Source organism: Formica exsecta, unplaced genomic scaffold (assembly GCF_003651465.1).
Source record: "Formica exsecta isolate Colony F162 unplaced genomic scaffold, ASM365146v1 scaffold98, whole genome shotgun sequence".
NCBI lineage: Eukaryota > Metazoa > Arthropoda > Insecta > Hymenoptera > Formicidae > Formica > Formica exsecta.
The window spans coordinates 1,729,195-1,752,504 of record NW_021853741.1 but is presented as its reverse complement, the minus strand read 5'-3'; the positions used below and the strand labels follow the sequence as shown (position 1 = coordinate 1,752,504).

The 23,310-nt window shown below is 32.9% G+C and overlaps 1 protein-coding gene across 5 annotated transcripts in view; it reads left to right on the top strand.

The window, feature by feature from the left end:
- The window catches only part of LOC115245471 (AMP deaminase 2), a 33,441-nt gene that overhangs the window by 5,572 nt on the left and 4,559 nt on the right, over positions 1 to 23,310 (top strand). The window contains exons 2-12 of one of the 5 annotated variants that reach the window (XM_029823810.1): positions 2 to 29; positions 1,865 to 2,001; positions 13,725 to 13,899; positions 18,744 to 18,897; positions 19,645 to 19,831; positions 20,582 to 20,931; positions 21,353 to 21,550; positions 21,649 to 21,944; positions 22,022 to 22,148; positions 22,270 to 22,433; positions 22,520 to 22,814. In XM_029823810.1, coding sequence (XP_029679670.1) covers positions 19 to 29; positions 1,865 to 2,001; positions 13,725 to 13,899; positions 18,744 to 18,897; positions 19,645 to 19,831; positions 20,582 to 20,931; positions 21,353 to 21,550; positions 21,649 to 21,944; positions 22,022 to 22,148; positions 22,270 to 22,433; positions 22,520 to 22,814 — 2,094 coding nt within the window. In that variant the 5' untranslated portion in view covers positions 2 to 18. Of the gene's footprint in view, position 1; positions 30 to 1,864; positions 2,002 to 4,303; positions 4,481 to 8,563; positions 8,816 to 9,969; positions 10,184 to 13,350; positions 13,494 to 13,724; positions 13,900 to 18,743; positions 18,898 to 19,644; positions 19,832 to 20,581; positions 20,932 to 21,352; positions 21,551 to 21,648; positions 21,945 to 22,021; positions 22,149 to 22,269; positions 22,434 to 22,519; positions 22,815 to 23,310 lie in introns of those variants that run through there. The other 4 variants (XM_029823813.1, XM_029823812.1, XM_029823814.1 and 1 more) reach the window with 4 other exon arrangements.

Below are 23,310 nucleotides of genomic sequence, written 5' to 3'. Positions count from 1 at the left end.
GCAGCAGGGCAGGCAGAAATGAGTGAAACGTAAGTGTGACGGACGTCATTTAAACGACGTAATAACTCACGAATTCGAGACGAGTAACGGCGGTCGATAACAAACGCGACTCGATTCACTCGGTGCAGCTCGAATTTACACGCGTACGGCGAATTATTAGCGTATCGATCGAATCGGTTGGCACGTCCCACATGTGCTCGTTCTTTCGTAAAAGTCGCTAATGGCGTTATAACGGACATTTCATTCATGTGAACGAGAAAAGTGCATGTTTATCCTATATATACACGGGTCTATTTAAATCTACATTTGCTTATCGCTGTATATATACTGGTGTAGGTTTTAATATGAAATAGCAATTTAAATATTTATTCTAAATTTGTTTCTTTCTCTCTCTCTCTCTCTCTCTCTCTCTCTTGTTGATATTTTAAAGAGACTAAAACGTTTATCTTTGTTTCGCGTGACGATACTCCACAGCTGTCAGCTGAGTGCGTGTTAACCTTAAATTCGGAAAGTTTCTGATATTGATACATATATGTCAATAATTAAAGAATTGAAAATTTGGATATTAATATAACAATGATGTATAAATATATACAATACTATAAAAAATAATTTGGTTCTTTCTGTAAAGCTGAATAATAAGTATGTGTACCTCAGTTAAAGATATAAAATTTATTCAATAAAACGAGATATTAAAATAATAATCGATTTTGCAAGTATATATTGCTCTCGACGCGCGATTAGAACACTTCAATAAATTATATAGGAACTACATAATGCAATAGAAACTTGTTTATTACAAGTAGGCAAATAAAAAATTCTTGCCCATTGTCTTTTAGATATATATATTATTGTCAGGTTACAGGTTAACGCATTCAATATGATTAGCTGGCACACATACTATTGTAAACTGATTGAATTGTAAATTATGAACGATTCTGGTTAATGTGTATATGATGAAATTCAAACATCACTATATATGATCGAGCATATTACGCATACTCGTGAATTTGCTGCATATGCGTTTATTGTCAAACGACACGCAGAAAAATTTTGCACGTTCGCTATTTTTAAAACGATTCGAAAATGTATCCACGCCAATTACAGTTACGACACGATTAATTCCTATTTAGATGAGCGCGAATTAAATTCTCAATTAGCGAATCCAATACTTATAATTTATAAAATTATAATTCTATTGCATCAAAGATCAAACTAATCGGAATAGAATGACGATGTTAATAAAGTACACAAATTGAATCATATAAAAAGATTTTGTAACTTTATTTGACGCTTCAAATCAATCGATGACTTATTTTCGGATATTTTTCAATTATATTTTATTTTAGTAATCATATGATAAATTAGGCATTTATAAGTTTTATTGTTTTGAAAAATCAATAATTATAATTATAATCAAATAATAATATATTATAATCAAATTATATTATAATTATTAATAATTATTAATTATAATCAAATAATATTATATTAAATTCTTTGATATCGATAACTGCTATAAGTAAACCCGTGCAATGCTGTTTTATTTTACAATTAACGTTTCTTTATCGCAAGGTGCAATCTTGTCGATAAAGAGACATATGTTAATTAAAGCATATATAAGAATTAAACATAATACATAATATACAGTGGGATGTTTTTGATAAAAACAGTGTCATAAACGTAAATCATTTCCAAAATTTGACTTTACTAAAGATAATATTTAGCGTCTTTAATATTTTATTTATTATATATTTTTTTTTTTAATGTATTTTTGGGCGCTTATCGAGAAATCTCTGGCTAATAATGCAGGCACGTCACTGATTTGCGGATAATTAAATAAATTTGACGAATGCATTTATAGAATTATGGAAGACATGATGGCTGTAAATGGGGTGAAAGAAGTGAACGGCAGCGCGGACAGGATCTACTACGAATTGGACGGCGAAGGCGACGCCGATAGCTCGACAACTCCGAGTCACAACGTGGATCATCGCGATCGTAAGTGTCATATCGATTTTTATCTCATAATATTTCTCATTTTCTTTCTTTTTTTTTGTCTCTCACTTGTTAGTTCTAATCACTTAGCAGTGCGATAAGAACGAGACATTACGTAATCATATGAGACAGTCATATGCAAAAATTATGAGACAAGATAATAAGATTCTATGACGGACCTTTATTCGTTAAAGTTATATATAATGAAGTACAACTTTAAAACAAGTTAGTCTTTGATAAGTATACTCACATCAAAATTATTCTTTGACTTCTCGGAGATTGGTTTTGAAATCATAAGATTATCGCAAATCCGTCAATCACATTTATCCGTTGAAAAGAGAAATTATTGCACAACTTGTTTCTGTTAATGGTGATGATTCTAAGATCATAAAGATTATAAAGATATTCTTTAATTACTTTGGAGTCAATTTTTTCTTCGCGAAAAATTTTGATTAGATGTTATTTTTTTCAAAATCTCACGTTTTAAATGCGATGTAACAGTCAATCATCTTAGCTTGGATAGACTTACATCGCGAAATGAGAAATGAGGGTAAAACATTTCGTTAAACGATACATTATACTAGTCACGATTCGCGCATGGCTACAACATTTTAGCAGCACGAAAGGCGAAGTTAATTAAAGTTCGCGAAAGCAGTGAAGATCGATATGAATTATACATATATAGCAATCACGAAAATAAATGTCTCGCCGATCTTCTATCGGACTAGAATTTGCTGATACTTGTAGTGCCAGATATATAAGATTTACAAATCTGAAAAATAAATAAATATCATAAATAAAATATTAGAAATTGTGAAAAATCGTAGTTTTTGCAGGTTGGTAGAAACGAGAAATTATGAAAAATGGTTTAATAGATAGTATTAAATATATATACTTCAATTAAATATATACTTCAATATTGTGACACTATCATCATTAATCGTGAAATTTATTATTTATCTGTTCAAATAATAAATTTTTCGCATGCTGGATCTTGTATTTTATTTTTGTTTCCAAACTATTTTTAATATTGAAAAGGCCTAATTGAATTTAAATATAGATTTACGTTCTGTTGATTGACGCGAGCGAAGGTTTCAGAAATTGGCAGATAGCCTAAGAGCTTCTCTCTACAGACGGCCGATAATATTTTGGCCGTCGTCACAATGGTGCCGTCGGTGCTCGTCTCGTCAGTACGAAGCAAGACTTTCAGAATAGAGGCAACACAACGTGCAGATTAACTACGTAGAAATAGTCCGCTATTCGACGGTATCCGGAGTTTCGCGATATCCCTCATTGAATTTACGTAGTCGTAAATCCTGAAAGTGGCATTATACGTGAAATTTGGAAAATTCTGAAAATACAGATTCTGTAATGATTGTACAGTCAATTCAACAGTCAGCGATAATCGTGATTCTTAAAAGTGGTGTACGTGAAATCTGAAAAATTCCGTGAGAAGAATTGCCGCAGCCAATTCGAAGACTGGCAACAAATGGCTAGCAAAAGCTCCATTCACTAAAATCTCGTGAAATTTGCAATTTTGATTTAATTTAATCTCTTTAATCTCTCTTAGGTAAGACATAAATAATTTCCGCGACGCGGATAACAAATACTTATTTTTTTTTCTGAACAAGAAATGACTCAACACTTTGTTAATGACTTTAAACAATGCAATTTTTTCTAAATGATTAAAATATTAGTTATGATTGACATAAGTCGAAATTAAAAAAATTCAAATAAAAATAATTTCTAATTTAATTTAATAATTTCTTGACGAATTATTTCTAAATCTTTTTTTATATTTATTTATTAAATTTATTAAATTGTTACATTATATATTGAAATGCGAAATTTTAGTTTAGTCGCTTTTTGAGTAAATATTTACTCTGTTTGTATTTTATTCAGCATCAAATATTAGCGAACATATTCGTGCTTCATGATTATCCCAGTTGAATAATTCGCGATCATGTTATGCACTTTAAAATTTACGCGTTTTAAAATTGCTCCAGCGTTACCTTATTTTCCGTTCGCTTTCATGACCTTCGCACATGTTGGCATAAGACTTGACGAGCACAACGATTAGCGCGTTATTTAACGCGATGTCTTCGGCGTAGCTGAAAACGCACGACGACATTGCAATATTAAAAGTTACTTTATCCGTATCGAGTTCGCATTTCCTTGTCGTTAGTAGTTGAAATTTTTTTTGAGGTCATAGAATATCGCGATATCGGAGAAAATTTATTTGTAGCATTTTGGAGAATCTCTCGAAGATTTTTGATTATTAGGAGGGGAAACAAGCTCATTGGTCGAATAAATCTTCTGTCTAAATCATCTCGACCCTAGTGCAACTTACGCTGCATCGAAAATCGCGTGATTCGGAGCGACCTCGGAGGAGAAATGTCAATCAGGGGTGTGACCACTTCGGAGAACGAGGCGTTCCTTGGTTCCTTGCGTCTACCGAATTTTCTGATCGATCCGGATGAAGGTAAAAGCGGGCGCGAGGGCTCGGATTCTGCTGCAACGATATTAACCGCTTGATGTTGGAATCGAATTGGCAAAACGCATTTATGTCAATTCCATTTTATTACGAAACTGTCTCAGATAGCGACATTTCTCCGTCGTGCAGTTTGTATAACGTATGTGAATAACAGTGATGACGAATTTATGTCCCTTGTCGAATTATTAGCGTTTCTTATCTTGTCAATAACACAACTAACGGCTGCTGTATCTACCTTGTCTTAATTGCGAAACAATTTATTATCAGATTATTGCTGTGTGTTTACTTGTAAGATGTGCATGTTTCTATAGATAGATAGACGCATAACTGCGTCTTCTCGGAATTTTCCGACATGATTCATGCATACCTTCTTAAAGCGTATCTAAAGCTCCTTGTTAAAACTGTAAATTACCCGAGACAAACACTCGTCAATGGTAAACAAAACAGCTCACTAGAAAACATTAAAATAGCACTTCCTTCTCGATTTACGAGCATAAAGTATTATTTTATTGATTATTAGGCAATTTTGTCTACATTGTTTGGCGGAATTATTTCATCCAAATTATCACAATACGAGTTTTTAAATAACATAATTCTTTCAAAAATTTCGAGTACTTTCTATATATCGCTTACAATTAGACCTGAGACATATATAGTGGTATTTACCTGATGTTGCGCAATTTCAATGCGGGCGAACAGTCCTTTGACAGTTCAAAATAACATTTAAAATAATCGAATTAATTATTTTAGGAATTTCAAAAGTTCTTATTTATTCAGATTATAAAATATAAATAAATTATAAAACTAACTTTTATTTATAATTTTTATAAAAAAGTCTATAATTAGTAAGTACCATATTAGACACAATCTTAAATTATCAATCAAAAATTATATATAATTATAAAACTTTTCAAGAGAGTTATTTTATTTTTGAGACTTTATGCGAAATCATAGAATTTAAATACTTTAATCAGAATTTCGTTTATTGCCTAGAAGTTCTGATAATATTATATAAGAAATATATATATATTGGGTGTCTAAAGTCACGCAATCAAATATTCACGATACCTCTTTATCGATATATATCATTAAATTGTATGTTGAAAGCGAATTTCACAAATCATGGACTGAATCATGTACTGAACCCTTTAACTCCAAGATGTTATATGCGCGTCTACTGCAGTAAACTTTGGCAAGGATGATCTTTCCTGGCCTGAGCATTAACGTCGTACCAATAGGTATCGAAAATACCGACGCCGGTTTATTTTTGTTCCGCAATATATTTATATAGCACATTCTCATACGAGTCTCCCATGCTCAGACGAGGACGAGGAAGTGCCGGCGTTCTCGATGAGAAAGATTGAAACGAGCTTCGTAGAGATCCACGGTAACTGTGCCAAGAGATGGTATTGATCCTTTCCGTGACTACGTCTAACCACTATGCCACTTTTCTTGGCGCGCGCAAACCCCGTACTGCTGCCAGAAATTGAATCACGCAAATTCACGCGATTCTAAATAGACATGACCGTAGGATTCGATCGCGTTCTTCGACGCCTTGAGGAAATTTCCACTGCCTACTTATTGTCAGAACCGATTGCGCCATAATGTCGTTTATTGTTTGGGGGTTAATTTCAGTTAAGACATCAAATATAGAAGTTATAATCGGTAGATAGTTATCAAAAATGCTTTTCTTGAAATATTAATTAAATTTCTACGTTGTACATTAAAATTTTTTCTTAATGATTTAACAAATTATGTTAAAAATATTTATTTATTTTGCCTTTATATATGTATGTGTATAATGATAAATTTTTACAAAAATTATACGTTTATATCTTTCTACAAATACGTGTCTTATATAACTATTTATTACTTTCCCGATTTTCTTGTCATAAATTATACAATCGTATATTTTATTGAGTTTTAAGTATGAATTTGATTCTTCAAAAAATTTTTAATTTAAATAATTTAGGAAATTTAACATTCGAGAAAATTAGTTCCAAGGATGTAAAAAGATGCAAATTGAGAAAAAGAATTATATAAAATAGAACTATGTTCACGCAAATTTTCATTAAAAAAAAATCTGCACAACAATTGAAATACTTATTAAAAGAAAATAAGCGTGTTCTAAGAGTCTTTTTAAATCGTAACTTAAGTATATTTATCGAACTTCTTTTTTATTTGTTTTTATATGAATCTGAACAGGCGCACATTTTTAGCGCTGAACTTGCACGGACCTATTAATACAACTAGCGCTGCAAAGTTGGTTTCAATCCTGATCGTTGTAGAAACGTTCTGAATTTTTTAACGCCGAGTTTTCAAAGTCTCGCTATAATTAGTCCGTGTGTAGCGTAAACATTTGTTAGGAACGTATCTCGTTACGTGTGATAAAATCGACCGATAATCATTATCTTGCTGTGTGCGATAACGAGAGAGAATCGCGGGTTTTTATAGAATGACAAGTTTTACTTACTTTTTTCGTTGCTTTACTTTACACAAATGAGTCACATTTCTTTTTTGCTCATGTTATTTCTCATGATATATATAGTACAGCAAAAATATCTGTGTATGTATAATATATATATAAAAAAATGAATTTTACACATAAAAGGAATTCGTATAACTGCTAATTTTTCGTGGAATTTGTAAATAAAATTTAATTTGCAAGAAAGCCCCCTCATAATCTATTCAATCAGAAAATATGTGCGGTGAAATTATTTCTACATTCGAGGAACATACATCGTGTGATTCGTAATAAGATTTGCATGATGTCGATGCCACCGATTGCAGAAAATTCTTCACGCGAATCGAGGTTGTGAGCATCAATTAGTGCAACCACTATGTTCGGTGCACGCGAAAACCGTTCGTCACGACAGAAACAATGTTCCGTAATTAAATCACTGGGTATATTAAACACCACTGAAACAGCGTTGAAGCAGCTCACGTGACTGACATAAAAAATGTGTGCGTGTATCATGATGCATCATGGTGAAAAATAGCACACGAGAAAGCGTTATAGTTCATTCTTTATATTTTCGACTTTTTATACTTTGAAATACATGTCATTTTTACTCTTGAATAGTATACAGATTTATTATCTTTTTTATTATCTTTGTCTTTCTCTTTTTTTATCCATATTCATATCTATTTATCTATCTCTATCCATCTATCACAATATTAATCGACATAGTATCAAAGAAATACATCGATATTTTTTATTGTACTTTGAATTGGAACATTGATCTTTCATAAACACAATATTAACCGACATAGTATCAAAGAAATACATCGATATTTTTTATTGTACTTTTAATTGGAATATTGATTAGTATTGTCATATAAACTATCTTTTATCTTATTTTTCTTTATCGCGATTATTAATTTCCCTCCTTTCTTGTTTATCTCTTGGTCTTTTATGGCATTCGCGAAAACATGGTTAATTACGCATGCTAATCATCAAAATGTGATTGCACAGTACTTACATAGCACTTGATGCGCACTTCATTTTATATTATGATGAAAAAAAAAGGAAAATTAAATGACTGTATAAAGCTACAATACATTCGACACTGGAAAGTCGCGCTCTAAATTTACACGTTATATTTGCTATTAAATTCATATTCGATCGAATAAATCATATAAAAGAAATTTCAAAAAATTGCTTATGTATGTATATGCGTCAAATTTGTATATAATACACGATTGATAAATATTAAAATACAAATTTAATAACAAATGCGCTTACAAATTGATATTAAAGCGTTTAATTATAATATTAATGATTGAAAAATTTAAAAGTAATTGGCAATTTTATTGATTAATATTAGATTTTATTGGTTAAGAATATAATATAATTTCTTATCCAGCGCTTACTTTCGTAACATTACATCTGTTATGAATTTTGAGACGCACAGCGCGCTCTTATTTACATAACATTACGGCTTTGCCATTCGCGCGGGGAGCCTTGTTCGAGAAGGTAGTGTCGTTTTGTATCGTATCTCTCGAATTACGATCACTAAATAGTAAAAGATATCAAAGATTATTTCTTACGAATTAAAAGTCGTCAGAGTAATTAATTATCGCGTTTCTATTGCCAAGAAAATCACAGTTTCATATAGTTGAGAAATTTTCACGTTATTCCGTTGCAACAGAAAATAAAATGCGTGTCAAGCGCTATGCAAAGTGCCAGGCGATTTCGTATTCTGGTCATTAGTTTGCACGCGAAGGTAATTAAGCGCGTTTTCGTGAGTGAAAAAGCCGCAAAGGATAAACAAGAACAAAGGAAGAAACCTAGGGAAGTATCGAGTAACAGCAACAGATTAGGTGAGCAAAAAATTCACAATTTTGTTAATATATTTATATATACATATAGTTGTACGTATTACAAGAGAGTTTAAAGGGCCAATATGTTCTTTATAAACCGTACAATTGTCAACAATGCTCAACCTTCTACACGAGCGTCCATCAAACATTCCATCGTTTGCGTGAAAGCTGGCTTAGACACCTACGCAGTCACGCATGCACGTGGGCATATTTGTCACACCGCGATATGTGGGTCATCCAGGAATAAGCATGCACCGCTGATCGCGAGTGTGAATATATTATCGAAAATCGCGAAACACATGTTTCTGTATTATCGAAAATAGCGAAACATGGCGCGTTGTAACGTGCCAAATTTTCGATATTTCGCGTGCGTGCGTAAGTTATGAATAAAATTGGGTTATTAATAACATCGATGATTTGCAAAAACGGCGATTTGTATTGCGCATTGTAACGTGCCAAAGTTTCGGTATCGTTTCGCTTGCGTGTGTAAGTCATGAATAAAGTTGGATATTAAAACAGTGATGATTTACAAAAACTGCATAAGTGCAATTTCGAAAATCTCGTCGCATTACTTATTAGAATTTCTTCATTGTTTATGTCACGTGATATGTGATATTAAAAGAAATCATGTGATAAGTATTAAGATTATATTAAAATCCACTTATGAAATTAATTAATAAATTAGCTTCATTTTTACCGGCCAAACAAGATTTTATTGTCGATTTAATTCCCTCTTAAGCTCTCTAAAATAATTTTTCTCTCTCTCTTGACACTTCTCTAATACTTACAATTCGTTAAATTCTTAATTATATTTAATGACTTTAGTATCAAGAGATCTCTGAATTTTTTCAGAAAATAAAAAAATATTGTTTGCTGAAAAAATATTATATTAATTATAATCTTTTTTATTGTTTAATTTAAAAATTTGTTAATTATAGTCTGATAAAGATCGAAGGGTTTATTTGCGTCGCGTGTACATACGCGTGTGTCGTCGCGCGTGGCGCGAGCCTCGACATATACACGCACACGGATTCCACGATACGACTCTGCCAAGATTCTGCCAAGTATCCCCCCTTTTCTCTCCCTCTTCTGCCTTGTCCTACCACAGTTTATTCGACACTTATGACCAGTTGGCATGGTCAGTGCCCTCCGAAGCGTCGTCGACTAAACATATGCAGTACAGTTTCTCTTTCACAACTCTCGAGAGTGAACTCTCATCTCGCTCGCGTCGCGCTCCGTGTTTTCTCTTTCTGTAGAATAAAATTATTGAAGTTATTTATATAACACACGACGAAGGGAAATAAAACAGGCATCGCACATTGAACGATTCCCGAGCATCTCACGGAAAACGCCTTGTATCGTAACTTCGTATGTTATTCAAGGAACTGTCAAATTCGAGTCGCATTGATTTGTCTAACTCTGGTATCGCGGGATTCACGCGAGTAATAAATTATTTGACCGTTTGGCATGAAAATGGTCGAAACACTTTTTATTTCTTGAGAGAGTAACTTTTAATTGCGACTTATCAAAATGTTTATAATACTCTTGTTTTGCAACAGATATATTATAATTGTTTGAATGATTATTGACATTGTTTTTGATTTATGCAGAAAAATTAAATTAGAAATTACTAAATAAAATATCTATAAATTATTTTAATATTTACTAATGCAAACCAATACAAAAAAGATAAAACGATGGAATAAAGCATCTTTCTCAGACTATTATAAGTCTCAAAGAACCTTTTTTTACACAATTTTAATTTGCGGTTAATGTTCAAATTTAAAAAGTCTAGCATACAATAATTTCCTTAAATTTTACTACAAAAGAATTGGCTCTACATTTTATACAAAAACATAAAGCCAATATCTATTTGGTGCCGTTTGTGAAGCAGCTTATACATCATTACGAATCACGCGAGAAAACTCAGTTGACCAGAGTTAGCGATAATTAATGTTGATGCAACATAACCGGCTCTTGAAATGTGTTGATCGCCGATGCGAAAGTCGCTCGCCAAGTAAATAATCTCGGCGAGTGCATTAATTCGCAATAATCAACGCGCACGGCTCTTTGTCTTTTCGAAAACGCTTTGATAAAATATATCGTTAGTTTGTTGCGTGTGAACGGTGTTTTTAATCGATAGCACAGGGTGTGTGTGTGAATATATATGTGACGCATATATACACATCGCTGGAACGAATAACAAATTTACAATATTCTGTGCGAGATTTAATTCAAATCTCGTTTTTCTTTTGCGTAAATATTTCTCGCGGATATCGATTTTGATAACGCGAGATGGACAGATAGAACGAAAGAATTAAAATATTCGTTATTGCGATTAGAACTATCAGTGGATCAAATCCTACATTATTACTTAGATACGTGGTTATTATTCGAGTATCCGGCTATTTAAAGCCCCAGACAATTCATCGACGATTGAAATGATGAACTGGAGCACAGGCCCGTTTATCATACATATTCAATCTTGTCGCTTAAATCATTTATACTATTTATGCGAAGTGTTTCTATAATATACTTTCTCATAGACTTATATTTATATATTTGCACAAAGACGTATTTTTTTACAGGCTCAGATTTTTTGATAAATTCAGAGGATTTATTTTTTTTTAACAATAAAAATTTTCCGGGTTATTTTTTGATGTTTAATGATATGTATGGTTTGAAATAAATTTGTAGTTGACCAATATTGTCTTTTGAAAGCTAATTTTGCAATGGTTGTGTCATGATAATCAATAATTTGCAAGGGGACTCAATTTCTGGAAAACCATTAAATTTTTAAGCAAATTGCTATACTTGATTATTTTTAGTTAATAAAAGTTCTACAAATATAGCAATGTTTGACTCGTGTACGCGGTTTAAAACAAACTTATGCGAATGTCTACAATGGTGCATTGTAAGTTTTGTGTCGCGTAGAATTTTCGTTCTTCGTAGAATCTCGTAATTTACAGTTAATTCGATGACTCGGTAAACGCATGAATCATCGCACTGGCGTTGAAATTGAAAGTGGTAGAAAACAACGTACCGACCTTGCAGCTTGCAGGAAAGCCGAAGTGATGTCGAAATTTTTCTCGAATTAATTATTTATCATGTGAATTTATGTTTTTAGTTGCCGTTATCGGCACTAGGAAAAAAAGTGAATTAAAATTGTCTATTGACATCGTGTCGCAACTTCTAGCCGCCAGCAGTTTGCTTTTATCAATTCACGTTGAAACGATTGAACTTGTTATTTTGTTTTACAATGCTCTTTTGAAGAGAACTGTAAATGTTTTTTTAGAACGCAAAATGGTTAACGGAATAGATTGTATTCAGATGAATAATCGTAGTTTATATTTGTATAAAGTATAAATCAATTATTCTATACATTTTTGTTATTCTTTGCTTATTTTAATATATTTGCTTTTTATCACAATTCTTTAACACGTAAAAATTTTAATCGCATAAAATCAAGACAATGATTACTTTTTTTCTGTTCTCTTTTAAAATATTTATTCCTTATTGATTTATATTTTATATTTTTCTTCATCTCGGAAAATGAAAAGGAATAATTAATTTGTTTACTAGTTCGCCCAGTTGACAAAAATACGTTCGTGTCAATTTCATGCAAATTACACGTGCAGAAACTGTGTATAGGCGTAATTTAATAATCCCTGACGCAACCCCAATTCATGTACTCTGACGTAGACTACCGTTTACTACGCATAAATCTCTAGCAAGATTGTAAAGCCTGCGACTCCGTCATAATAACATGTTATTTATTTTTTCGTCTTATTTGTAACAATGTGTTTGAACCTCTTTGCTCTCGTGGTTGAGCCGTTGCTTCGAAGACGATAAAGTTCGTCGTCGGTTTGTCGAACGAAAACAACAGTCCTCGAATGCCGCGGTGCGTTCTATTTATAACCTGACATCGCGGCTCTTTGTAGATTTGTCGACAGTCGAGAGTCACACACAACGAGCTCGTTAGTTCATTGATCATATTGTAGGACGATGATGTGTTTCTCTTGCGGAGGTACCATCGTTATATTTTAGAAATGCTCTTGTGATAAAATAATATATATATATATACAATCAGGGAAACAATCGGCAAATATCGGCAAAATCGGAAAAATTGCAAATATTAATCTAAAAAACATGAAAAAACATTATTGCAAATAATAATTTATAATTAATTATGAAAGAATTATGTATTATTTTGAAATTACAAATTATACGCTAAATTTATATAAAAATTTAATAAACGTATGAATTGCGAACCGTATACGTAACTAGTTGACAGTCAATTATTATTTGACATTTGTAATATTTTGACATAAATGACAACAAATTGCTATTTTTTAATTATACATTTATTAAGACGTGTTTTCAGTCAACTATAATGATCCACTTATTAAATTAATTGCATTTTTTTATATATGATTTTTTTGGGCGAGTTAGAGAGGCGATTGATCATTTCGGGCTTTCCAAATGAGGACATCGTGTAAATGCAAGTACAAAGTAATGCTGAACAATGTTTACAGAAACGTTAGAGATTCTTGTTGATAAAAAATGATCGAAATTCTTGAAATGGGAAATGAGAATGAAATCCTTGCCGTATACAAGCGCAATTCTGTTACTGAGTGGTTGCAGAAAACCGGACAAGCTGCAAACTATGTAAACAATGGTAAATTCTTCGATAATTATAAAAATTGTGGTCTTTCTTTAACTTTTTCGTCTCAGTCTATTCTATGCTATATATGTTTGTTTCTAAATAAAATAGAAAGTTTGTGATTTTTTGAACAATTTATCGCAACTCTCTCTTATTGTATTTACATTAATAAAAAAGAAGAGATACGTTACGATAAAAGAAATTATCGATCCTCCTTTAACAAAATTATTCTATTTCTCGTTGCAGGTAGCGAGAGCCCAGTTTTCGGCATCGAAGGTGGTGGAACCGGTACTGGGGGCGGCAGTAGCTTGAGGCTTGCATCTGAGCTACCGAACGAGATTTCGGCGCCCTACGAAGTACCACAATTCCCAATCGAGCAGATTGAGAAGAAGCTTCTAATTCAACGACAATTGACCGTCAAGTAAGTATGATTAATCCTAAACTGCATGCCTTTTTGAATCACATTCGATTCAGGTCGGTTCAAACGTAATAAAAACTTTGGATTTAATTATATATGTATAGGCAATATTTAATATATAAAAAAATATGCATATTTTATATATGTAAAATATTTTGAAGATTTTAATCATAGTTTAATTTAAAATGTAAATTAGATTTTAATACATTACGATTGAGATATAATAAATAATTTTAGGATTAATTTGAGTTAATTTCACATTGATCTCACATATTTATTGAATACTTTCTCGTTAAAAGAAGTTTGTTTCGAAAAATAAAAACGATGCTAATAACAAAGCAGTGATAAAATCGTGATCGCGATACGACTATGCGGAAGGCACTAAAGCTAATCGAAGAATATGAAGTGCTGGTGTGTACATACATACATGCACTATCATATTCGAGTATCTGGGAAGACAGAGTGCCGTAAACTTCATACAGGGTGTTTGCGATGCAAGTACTTATTGTTAAGGGAACAAAAAATTCTAAATTAAAGCCTAATAAAAATCGATAAACATATAAATTCTTCGAAAATATCTTAAAAAAGAAAAAGCTTTTCCGAAAGGCGACGGCGCGTTTAAAGAGAGATATCGTGCTTTAAATATTTTTTAAATAAAGGCCAATCTCTCTCTCTATATATACATATATATATATATATATATGTATTATGATGTGCCATATTGATTTAAACATTCTGACGTTCTTCGAAACGGATGATCGGACATACTGTAGCATGTCTAAATGTCGTGATAGTCGCGTATCGTATATCTCAGGTGGCTGTATCATGATCCGTTAGGGAGCTTTTAGGAAAATTAAGAAACGAGTAAAGAATCACTTATTCTTTGCACGATATACTATTACGTTACTATTAATAGTATTGCAGGATATAACATTTTTAAACACGTTCGATGAGAATATCTCGAACGATTGCTTTAGTTTTTCATTAAATGTATTCTTTTAAGATTTTTTTTTTTTTTTCAGAACTGCTTCATTTTTCAAAGAATTTCTCTCATGCTCACGTAATTTTTTAATTAAAATTCCAACTTTGTAAATTATTAAAGTTTATTAAACAGACAGTTTAAAAAAATCGAGAAATATTTAAATTTTAAACATTCTTGCATAACGAATCTATTCTTATATAACAATGTTTTATAGTGAAATATAGGTAGTATGGATTATCAAAGAGAGAAAGAGCGACATTATATTTTTCAACGCGACAATCGAGCGCCGATGCGTTACTTATTGTTAGTGTTGTTCTACTTCCTGCGATGTGACGGAACAATAAGAAACATTTTATATGCAACGTACATTTTTATGTACATACATTGTACATAGAAGGCCAACTCGGTAATGTTCGTCGAGTCTATGTCGCGCGAAGCAGTTTGAAATTATTTTTAGATATCTCTCCGATGCCGTAATGCGTCATATATAAGTATATGAGCTAAGGATAAATGGATAGGATAGAAACTGATAAGTCATGTCGCCCTTGCTTTGATTGAACCGATCGAGAGGGACATTTTGAAAATATTGCGTAAGCAATGCCAATTTATTACTCAATGAAATTCTGTGTTCCTTTCAAATTTTTATTTGATCATCCGTGCTTTTTGTGTTTTTGAAATAATCAATTATTTTTAATAATGTAGTGAAGTACTATTTTGTATTATATAAGAGATATTTCTTAAATATATATACATGCATATATTTCTATATTTAATGATTTGAATTTAATGCAATTTAATTTAATTTGAAATATATTTTTAACAAGATATCGCGACACACACACAAAGCTTTAACTTAATTTAATACAATTAATTAATATTGGTAAGATCATTCATAGTGCAAGTTTAATTATCAATCTATAAATATGATAGTAACGATACAACATTTATCATTCATGTTATATCTAAATAATCTTAAAAAAATTCATCTTATGTTCGGTCTTTTTAAATTTGTTACATTGTTTAAAATAGAAAGATTAGAAAAAATATAAAAGAGTGATAGATAATCGTGATGAACATATTGTCTGATAAGCACATACATTTTATTCATAAACACATCGCGTTTGATTATGAAATATTTACATATGGGAAGAGGAACGCATCTGGCGGCCATTCGCGTATCATTTACGTCAGTTACGAGAAATTTTTGTTTATCAATTACATGATAATCGGGGAGCAATCACGAATTACCTTGGAACGGGATCGTTGATGACCGATAAAGTCATCGTCGTTGTCGTGAACAGAATTCTGCTACTGCAGCCGATAAAGCTGCGATCAATAATTCAACGCAGGATGTGTGCCTGTCTGGCCTCGAGCGCTTAATGTAATACGATAATACAATTCGAAATGTGTGTCATAATCGTTGAGGGTTACTTAAAGAATAAAGTTCCATATTACAAGTAAAATCGATTAAATGATTTGAAAGATAATTAATAAACTTTTTTATCAAGGAAAAAGGATTCTCGTCTTTCGTAACTTGTTGAAAGGAACATGTACAAACCTTGTTGTGAAACAGTTTGTACATGAGGTGACCTCCATCTCAAAAATCGATCGTAGCTGGTTTTCATAAAACAAAGAATAAGCTTATTTAGGGCAGTTTCCCGGTCATATTTCAGTCTCCAAATGGAAAATGTTCATATTTCAACGATATTGAAGCATTTCCCATGCTACCCCATAACATCTATCGATGTTATTCGATATCTTCTATAAAAGTCAATATTCTGCAATATTGTTGATAATATTCAAGATAAAATAACGATGCAACTATAAATTATCAGAAGCTGATTTTTTATCACTATTGTAATATGCAATATATATATATATATGTCTGCATATATATATGTATGCTGTTTTTATTACGATATTTTGACAATGTATTTAGTATATGTAAAGGTATGATATTATATCTAAAGATATGGTATATGTAAAGAGAAGTTTCGTAAGCAGAAACCATGTATCAGCCGTCTTTATATGCAATCAGAGAGTTCGTGAAACGTGGGTAGGATGGTGAAAAGAGAGAGGGAAAAGAGGTTGAAGGGGTTGCTCGTGCTCAGCCCTTCTTCTCGGTCGCCCGTTCAGTGCTCGTGCGACTATCGTTGATACAAGACGTATACTCGGCGGCGTATTACGCGACTTCCGACGAGAGAGTTGCGCAAGTGCGTGGAGAGTTAGATATCGTTTGCATAATAAATCCGATATCGTGTGTTGTATCGCGAAAACAGTAATATATAACCAGCGAATTATAAGTATGGAAAAATTGACTTTTACGCTAAATCATCGCTCCGATAATTTACAGAAATTGTTTCAACTCATCAAAATCTTACGTCACCGAAATTATATTAATTTCGATCGCTGATCGCAACATGTAGTCGTCATATTCTAGCGTAACTGCGTTTTATGCCATTTGCGTAAAAAATTAAAATTGCATGCCGGATATACATATATATATTTTATTTATGTACATATGATTAAAGTTCTGTGTTTAATCCATTTTTAAATCTGGAATTTTGATTTGTTGATTCTTCCGCTGCAATGCAGTCATACTAGAACTACGAGCTTGCAAAAAAAAGAACGCATTTGTATCATAATGAAACATCATCACGCGTTCAATCTACGTAGATAAAGTGAATTAAAAAATTCCTCATTATAATATCAGTGCGTCTGCAACAGCATTAATTTTTATGCGAATAATATTTACGTTAGACAAGATCAAACCAGATTGTTCAATATTAACTGATTGAAGAGGGACGCCTCTCTCTCTCTAGCGTTTAAATATCGCGTCAACAGCATTAGGTGACGTGGAAACATGCAACACGAGATTCTGAAGTTTAATTGAAAGGATTCTTCGGGAATTTGATTGAAATTTGTAACTTTTAATTAATGCAATTTATTAATCTTGTATTTCTCATAAATTTTGGATAACTTTACACTAACTTTATAACTTACACTATATATTTATAATAGTTCATATTGTTTATATATATAATTAGGAATTAGAAAATTAGAGATTAACAAGAAATTATTATAATAGAATCATAAAGATTAAAATTTAGAAAATAAAAAAATCTTTGACAAAATATATATGTTGAAAGATCTCTGTGAAATGGGCCCAAACTATTTTCAAAATATGAAAAAAATTATTAGATTTCTGGATATTTGTGTAGAGAATTCTGAAGTTCTTAATCGATTTAATAAAGACTTTTGTCATTTAAAGTAACGAAATTATCACATAAATTGAAAAATAGTATTTATTATTTAAAATTCTCTACTATTCTAATGTGTTTACAAACTTTTTAATTGTGGGCTTAGAAAGATTTATCGCGTTGAAGATAGGAACAAAGATGTAATAAACGCGTTACCGCAGCATCGTATAGGATGCTATTATACTGCAGAATTTTGTTACTCTTTCACGACTATTTATCAACCAAGTTAGGTCGCACTAGTGCGAAATACAAAATGGTAAAACATCGATAAAGAATATAAAATAATATAATATGGGTTAAAAGATTGAAAGATTATTTATATACCAAAAAATATCTATAATCATGACGCAATTGACATTTCTTTGCTTCATATTTGCTCTTTTCCATATTTATATAAATATCCAGAATAAAAAAGTTATAATAAATAATATTTTTTTTATACCAATTTATATAAAAAATTAATTTTAAATTTAAATGTGAGGAATTTGACTTTAACATTTTGCATGATAATTGCAAATAAAATCTTATATGAAAATAAACTTTTCTGCAAGATTTTATTTCACCTAAAAAAAATTCCTCGAAACATTTTTCTTCTTTCTTGACAGAGCTGCGAAGGATCTTGAGGAACGTCGCAGTCATTACGAACCATCGCTCCATCCAGGAGATCCTGATGACAACGATTATAGTTTCAAAATCGAAGAAAATGACTTCGTGCCTCACTTCCAACGGGTTTCCATATCCGGCGAGGACACTTCCGGAGTGAGTCTTAGAATATTGACAATCTTAGTTGTGTGATAGATTTTTAATAAATGCGCCAGGATTTTTTATGACTGATTTTTTCGAAAATGATGTGATTGCTGCATTAATTATCATTTAAACTACGAGAGTTAAAATTATGACATAATTTGCAAATGCACATTATTGCATCATGTGAATATTTAAGTTATTAAATTTCATTAATCATTGAAATACAGAAAAAAGAGTTACCTGTAGAATATTTTCCGAGAAATAACGATTTTGTGCGAGATATTAATTATATTGGGACATTTATTGTTAGTCGAAACATAACTTTAGCTTTATATGTTTCGAATGTTATATCATCTACGACATGTCTTTTTAAAGATTTTGTATGAAGTTGAAACCTTGGGACTGCAGCGACTTACGCGAGAAACCTTTGGTTATCTAGCTGTCTCTCTCGCCCCTTTATCCTTCACGTGTTCAGATTATTCTATATAAGAGACGTTCTAATCTCTAAAGAATCGAGTTTCTCCACTCAGCGACCTTGATGTCAAATATATTGAAATTATTTTTGAGCTTGCATAATTATTAATTTTACAGTAGAATTTTTATATATATATGTTTTATATGATTTTATTGCATATGAAATGATTATGATAAGAAATTTGTCTTAAAAAATTATTTTGTGGCTTTATGTATCCAAAAATGTAATTATTTTAATTACAGATTTATATAATCACATTTTCTTTTTTTATAAATTTTACGTAGGTACCTCTGGAAGATCTTCAAAGGGCGTCAAAAATGCTGGTACAGGCATTAGCGATACGCGAGAAATACATGAACAACTCCAAGCAGAGTTTCCCCTCCATTACGTCTAGATTCTTACGTAGTGTCGATAAAAGACCAACCACCATGGACGACGAAGTCCACCACGATGATCGAATGGCTATCAAAGGTAATTATTGTTAATCGAGGAACGGCTCGAATCTCAAAGTTGTGTGTGAGAAATTCAAATCGATGTTCTACATCCTTGCCCTAGATATCCCCGTTTCTTTCTCGTTCCTTTGTCTTGACACTAAAAAAGAAGAAATAATACTTGATTGTCGTCTCACGAAACATTATAATGCAATTAATACTATTGTTTAGCACTTCAAACGCCGACAGCAAAATCGGTCGACGTCAAGATATTGTTTATGTATTGTGTAATTTTTTCTTTTCTTTTTTGTCGCAACGCAACGCAACGGTACGCGGTGTGTGTATCCAATCATGCAGCTCTTTATGCGGAACATCATAAAACACAGTTTCACTTTAGCGTTATCAAATTCTTAGCATATATATGAGTTAATGAGAAGTATACGATATTAGTTTTCTATATTTCTTAAGGGAAAGGGCTGCTGGATATTGTGAACGAAATCCAGGAAACTCGGTCTGACGCAGACATCGACGCGCTGATCAAAGACATCTCTCGGACAGGTCTTCCTAGTGCCTATTATCCTTGCCTTGAATATCCTGTTGCACGCTGTTTTGAATTATGTTAGCTATTTAATCATAGTAGAGTCTCTCTCTCTCTCTTTTCTCTCTCTCTCTATCTATCTTTATTGCGCGAGATGATTTTTTTATATCGAAATAAAATAAACAGCGCTGCGGCAACAAATAGCTAGCGCGCTAAATGATGCTAATGCACGCTTCGATTGATTATCATCAGATCATCCGGTACATGCGCCCGCGTCTCGGGGCGATCCATGGGATTGCGAGTTTCCACCAGCGAAGAACTACAAGATTTTACCGGTCAACGGCGTGTTCAATATGTTCGCTAACGACGAGGATCTGGCCAATGGCAAGCCACTCCCATACTCGTATCCGGATCTGGCGACCTTTGTCCAAGAAATGAATCTTTTGTGTACCATGATCGCCGACGGACCCCTAAAATCCTTCTGCTACCGTAGACTGAGTTATCTTTCCTCCAAGTATCAATTGCACGTACTGTTGAACGAGCTCAGAGAGTTAGCGAGTCAGAAGGCGGTGCCGCATAGGGACTTCTACAATATTAGGAAGGTCTGTACGCGAATAGTTTGGAGTGCACCGGAATCATAATTTATAAGGAACCGTTCTTAAAGATGAAACATTGCGATATATATTATTTTATATTTAACATGCTATCTTATCAGAGAGAAACGGAATTACACAGTTTCAAATTAATTTTCATTAATCAAAATGTGATCACATCATTGATTTTAATATTAATGTTTAAAGCAAAACTTAATATAGAGAAACGACGAAACTTGCACGTCAATCTAATAATGAAAACTTTATAGTTTGCAAAGTTTGAGAAAAAAAATTTATTTACACACCGATATCTCGAATAAGAAAGATTAAACAAGATATTAAATTTCTACTTTAAGTTGATTATTTCCGCTTCCTATGCGTTAACTTTAACATGCTATCGAATTGCGCTATTTTAAGATCGATTTCACAGGTCGATACTCACATACATGCAGCCTCATGCATGAATCAAAAGCACCTGCTTAGATTTATCAAGAAAACGTTGAAGAACCACGCAGACGAAGTGGTCACTTGTTCCAAGAATGGGGAAACCATGACACTCCGTGAAGTTTTTCAGTCTATGAACCTGACCACTTACGATTTAAGTGTCGACATGTTGGATGTACACGCAGTAAGTGTCTTTCTGAGCGACATTTATGTTAAAATATATCAAGGAAGAGTTTTCGAAAAAAGAAGTATTAAAGCGCGACTTTTTTCCTTTTTTCGCAGGACAGAAATACATTTCACAGATTCGACAAGTTTAACGCAAAGTACAATCCAATCGGCGAGAGCCGTCTGCGTGAAGTTTTCCTGAAAACGGACAATTATCTGAACGGCACGTACTTTGCGAGAATAATCAAGGAAGTCGCAAGCGATCTTGAAGAGTCCAAGTATCAGAATGCGGAACTGCGCCTTTCGATCTATGGCAAGAGTCCAGAGGAATGGGACAAGTTAGCCAAATGGGCGATCCAGGGTGATGTCAACTCGGACAATGTGCGCTGGCTTATACAGATTCCTAGATTATAGTAAGTCTATATGGTATACGCGAGGCGCGAAGCTTAGCTGCGACAAATTTTCACCGTTTACATTTCGTACATTATAGCGATATTTTCAAGCTAAACAAGCTTATGACGAACTTTCAAGAGATCATCAACAATATCTTCTTGCCGCTCTTCGAAGTGACCAATAATCCCCATTCTCATCCGGAGCTACATAAATTTTTACAATATGTACGTTTTATTTATATTCTTCTTTTCCTTTTAATCCGTTTATTATCTTTTTCTCTCTCTCTCTCTCTTCATACTGTCTTTCTAAATATATTTTATATTCGCTATTTTATTGTCATGACAGGTAATAGGTTTCGATTCCGTGGACGACGAAAGTAAGCCGGAAAATCCTCTCTTCGACAAAGATGTTTGTCAACCTGCGGAATGGGATGACATAGAAAATCCTCCATACGGATATTACCAATACTATACTTACGCGAATATGATTGTTCTCAATCACTTTAGAGCGTATGTTGCTTGCTATAAAATTCTTCTATATATATTGTTTAAAATAATTATCTTGTAAAATATCCTCGATTTGAGATCTTTTACAGGGAGCAAGGCTTAAATACGTTCGTTCTGAGACCTCACTGTGGCGAAGCCGGGCCTGTTCAGCATTTAGTGTGCGGCTACATGATGGCGGAAAATATTTCACACGGTCTGCTGCTCAGAAAAGTCCCCGTTCTCCAATATTTGTATTATCTGGCGCAAATTGGCATCGCGATGTCGCCGCTCAGTAACAATTCACTTTTCCTAAACTATCATCGTAATCCGCTTCCAGAATATCTTGCTAGAGGACTATGTGTAAGCTTATCCACAGACGATCCTCTTCAGTTTCATTTTACCAAGGTAAATAAAAAATACATAATTATACAGGGTGTCCCAAAGCACACTTGACAACGCTCGTGAGCAAGTAGAGCACAGTAAACTGAACAGAAAAGTCCTGTAACATTTTTTTCTATAATACTTAATAAAGGAGTTATTATTGAGTAAAGTATGGCCAATCAGCGTCGACCTTCAGCCGCGCACCTGGTAGTGTGCGTGAGCGCTCCATCGCTACGGTGACGCACACTAACAGACGGGCGGCTCACTGACGTGCGTCCGGCTAAAAGTCTGCGCTGATTGACCAGACTTTACTCAATAATATACTAATATTTAAGCGTTATAGAAAAAAATGGTACAGGACTTTTCTGTTCAGTTTACTGTGCTCTACGTGCTCACGAGCGTTGTCAAGGGTGCTTTGGGACACCCTGTATAAATGGAAGGGAAATCGCAGGCTGAAAAGTGTCGAAGGAAGTGAGAAAGAAATCGTAGTTGCCTCTCTCTTGTGAGTAACTACACATAC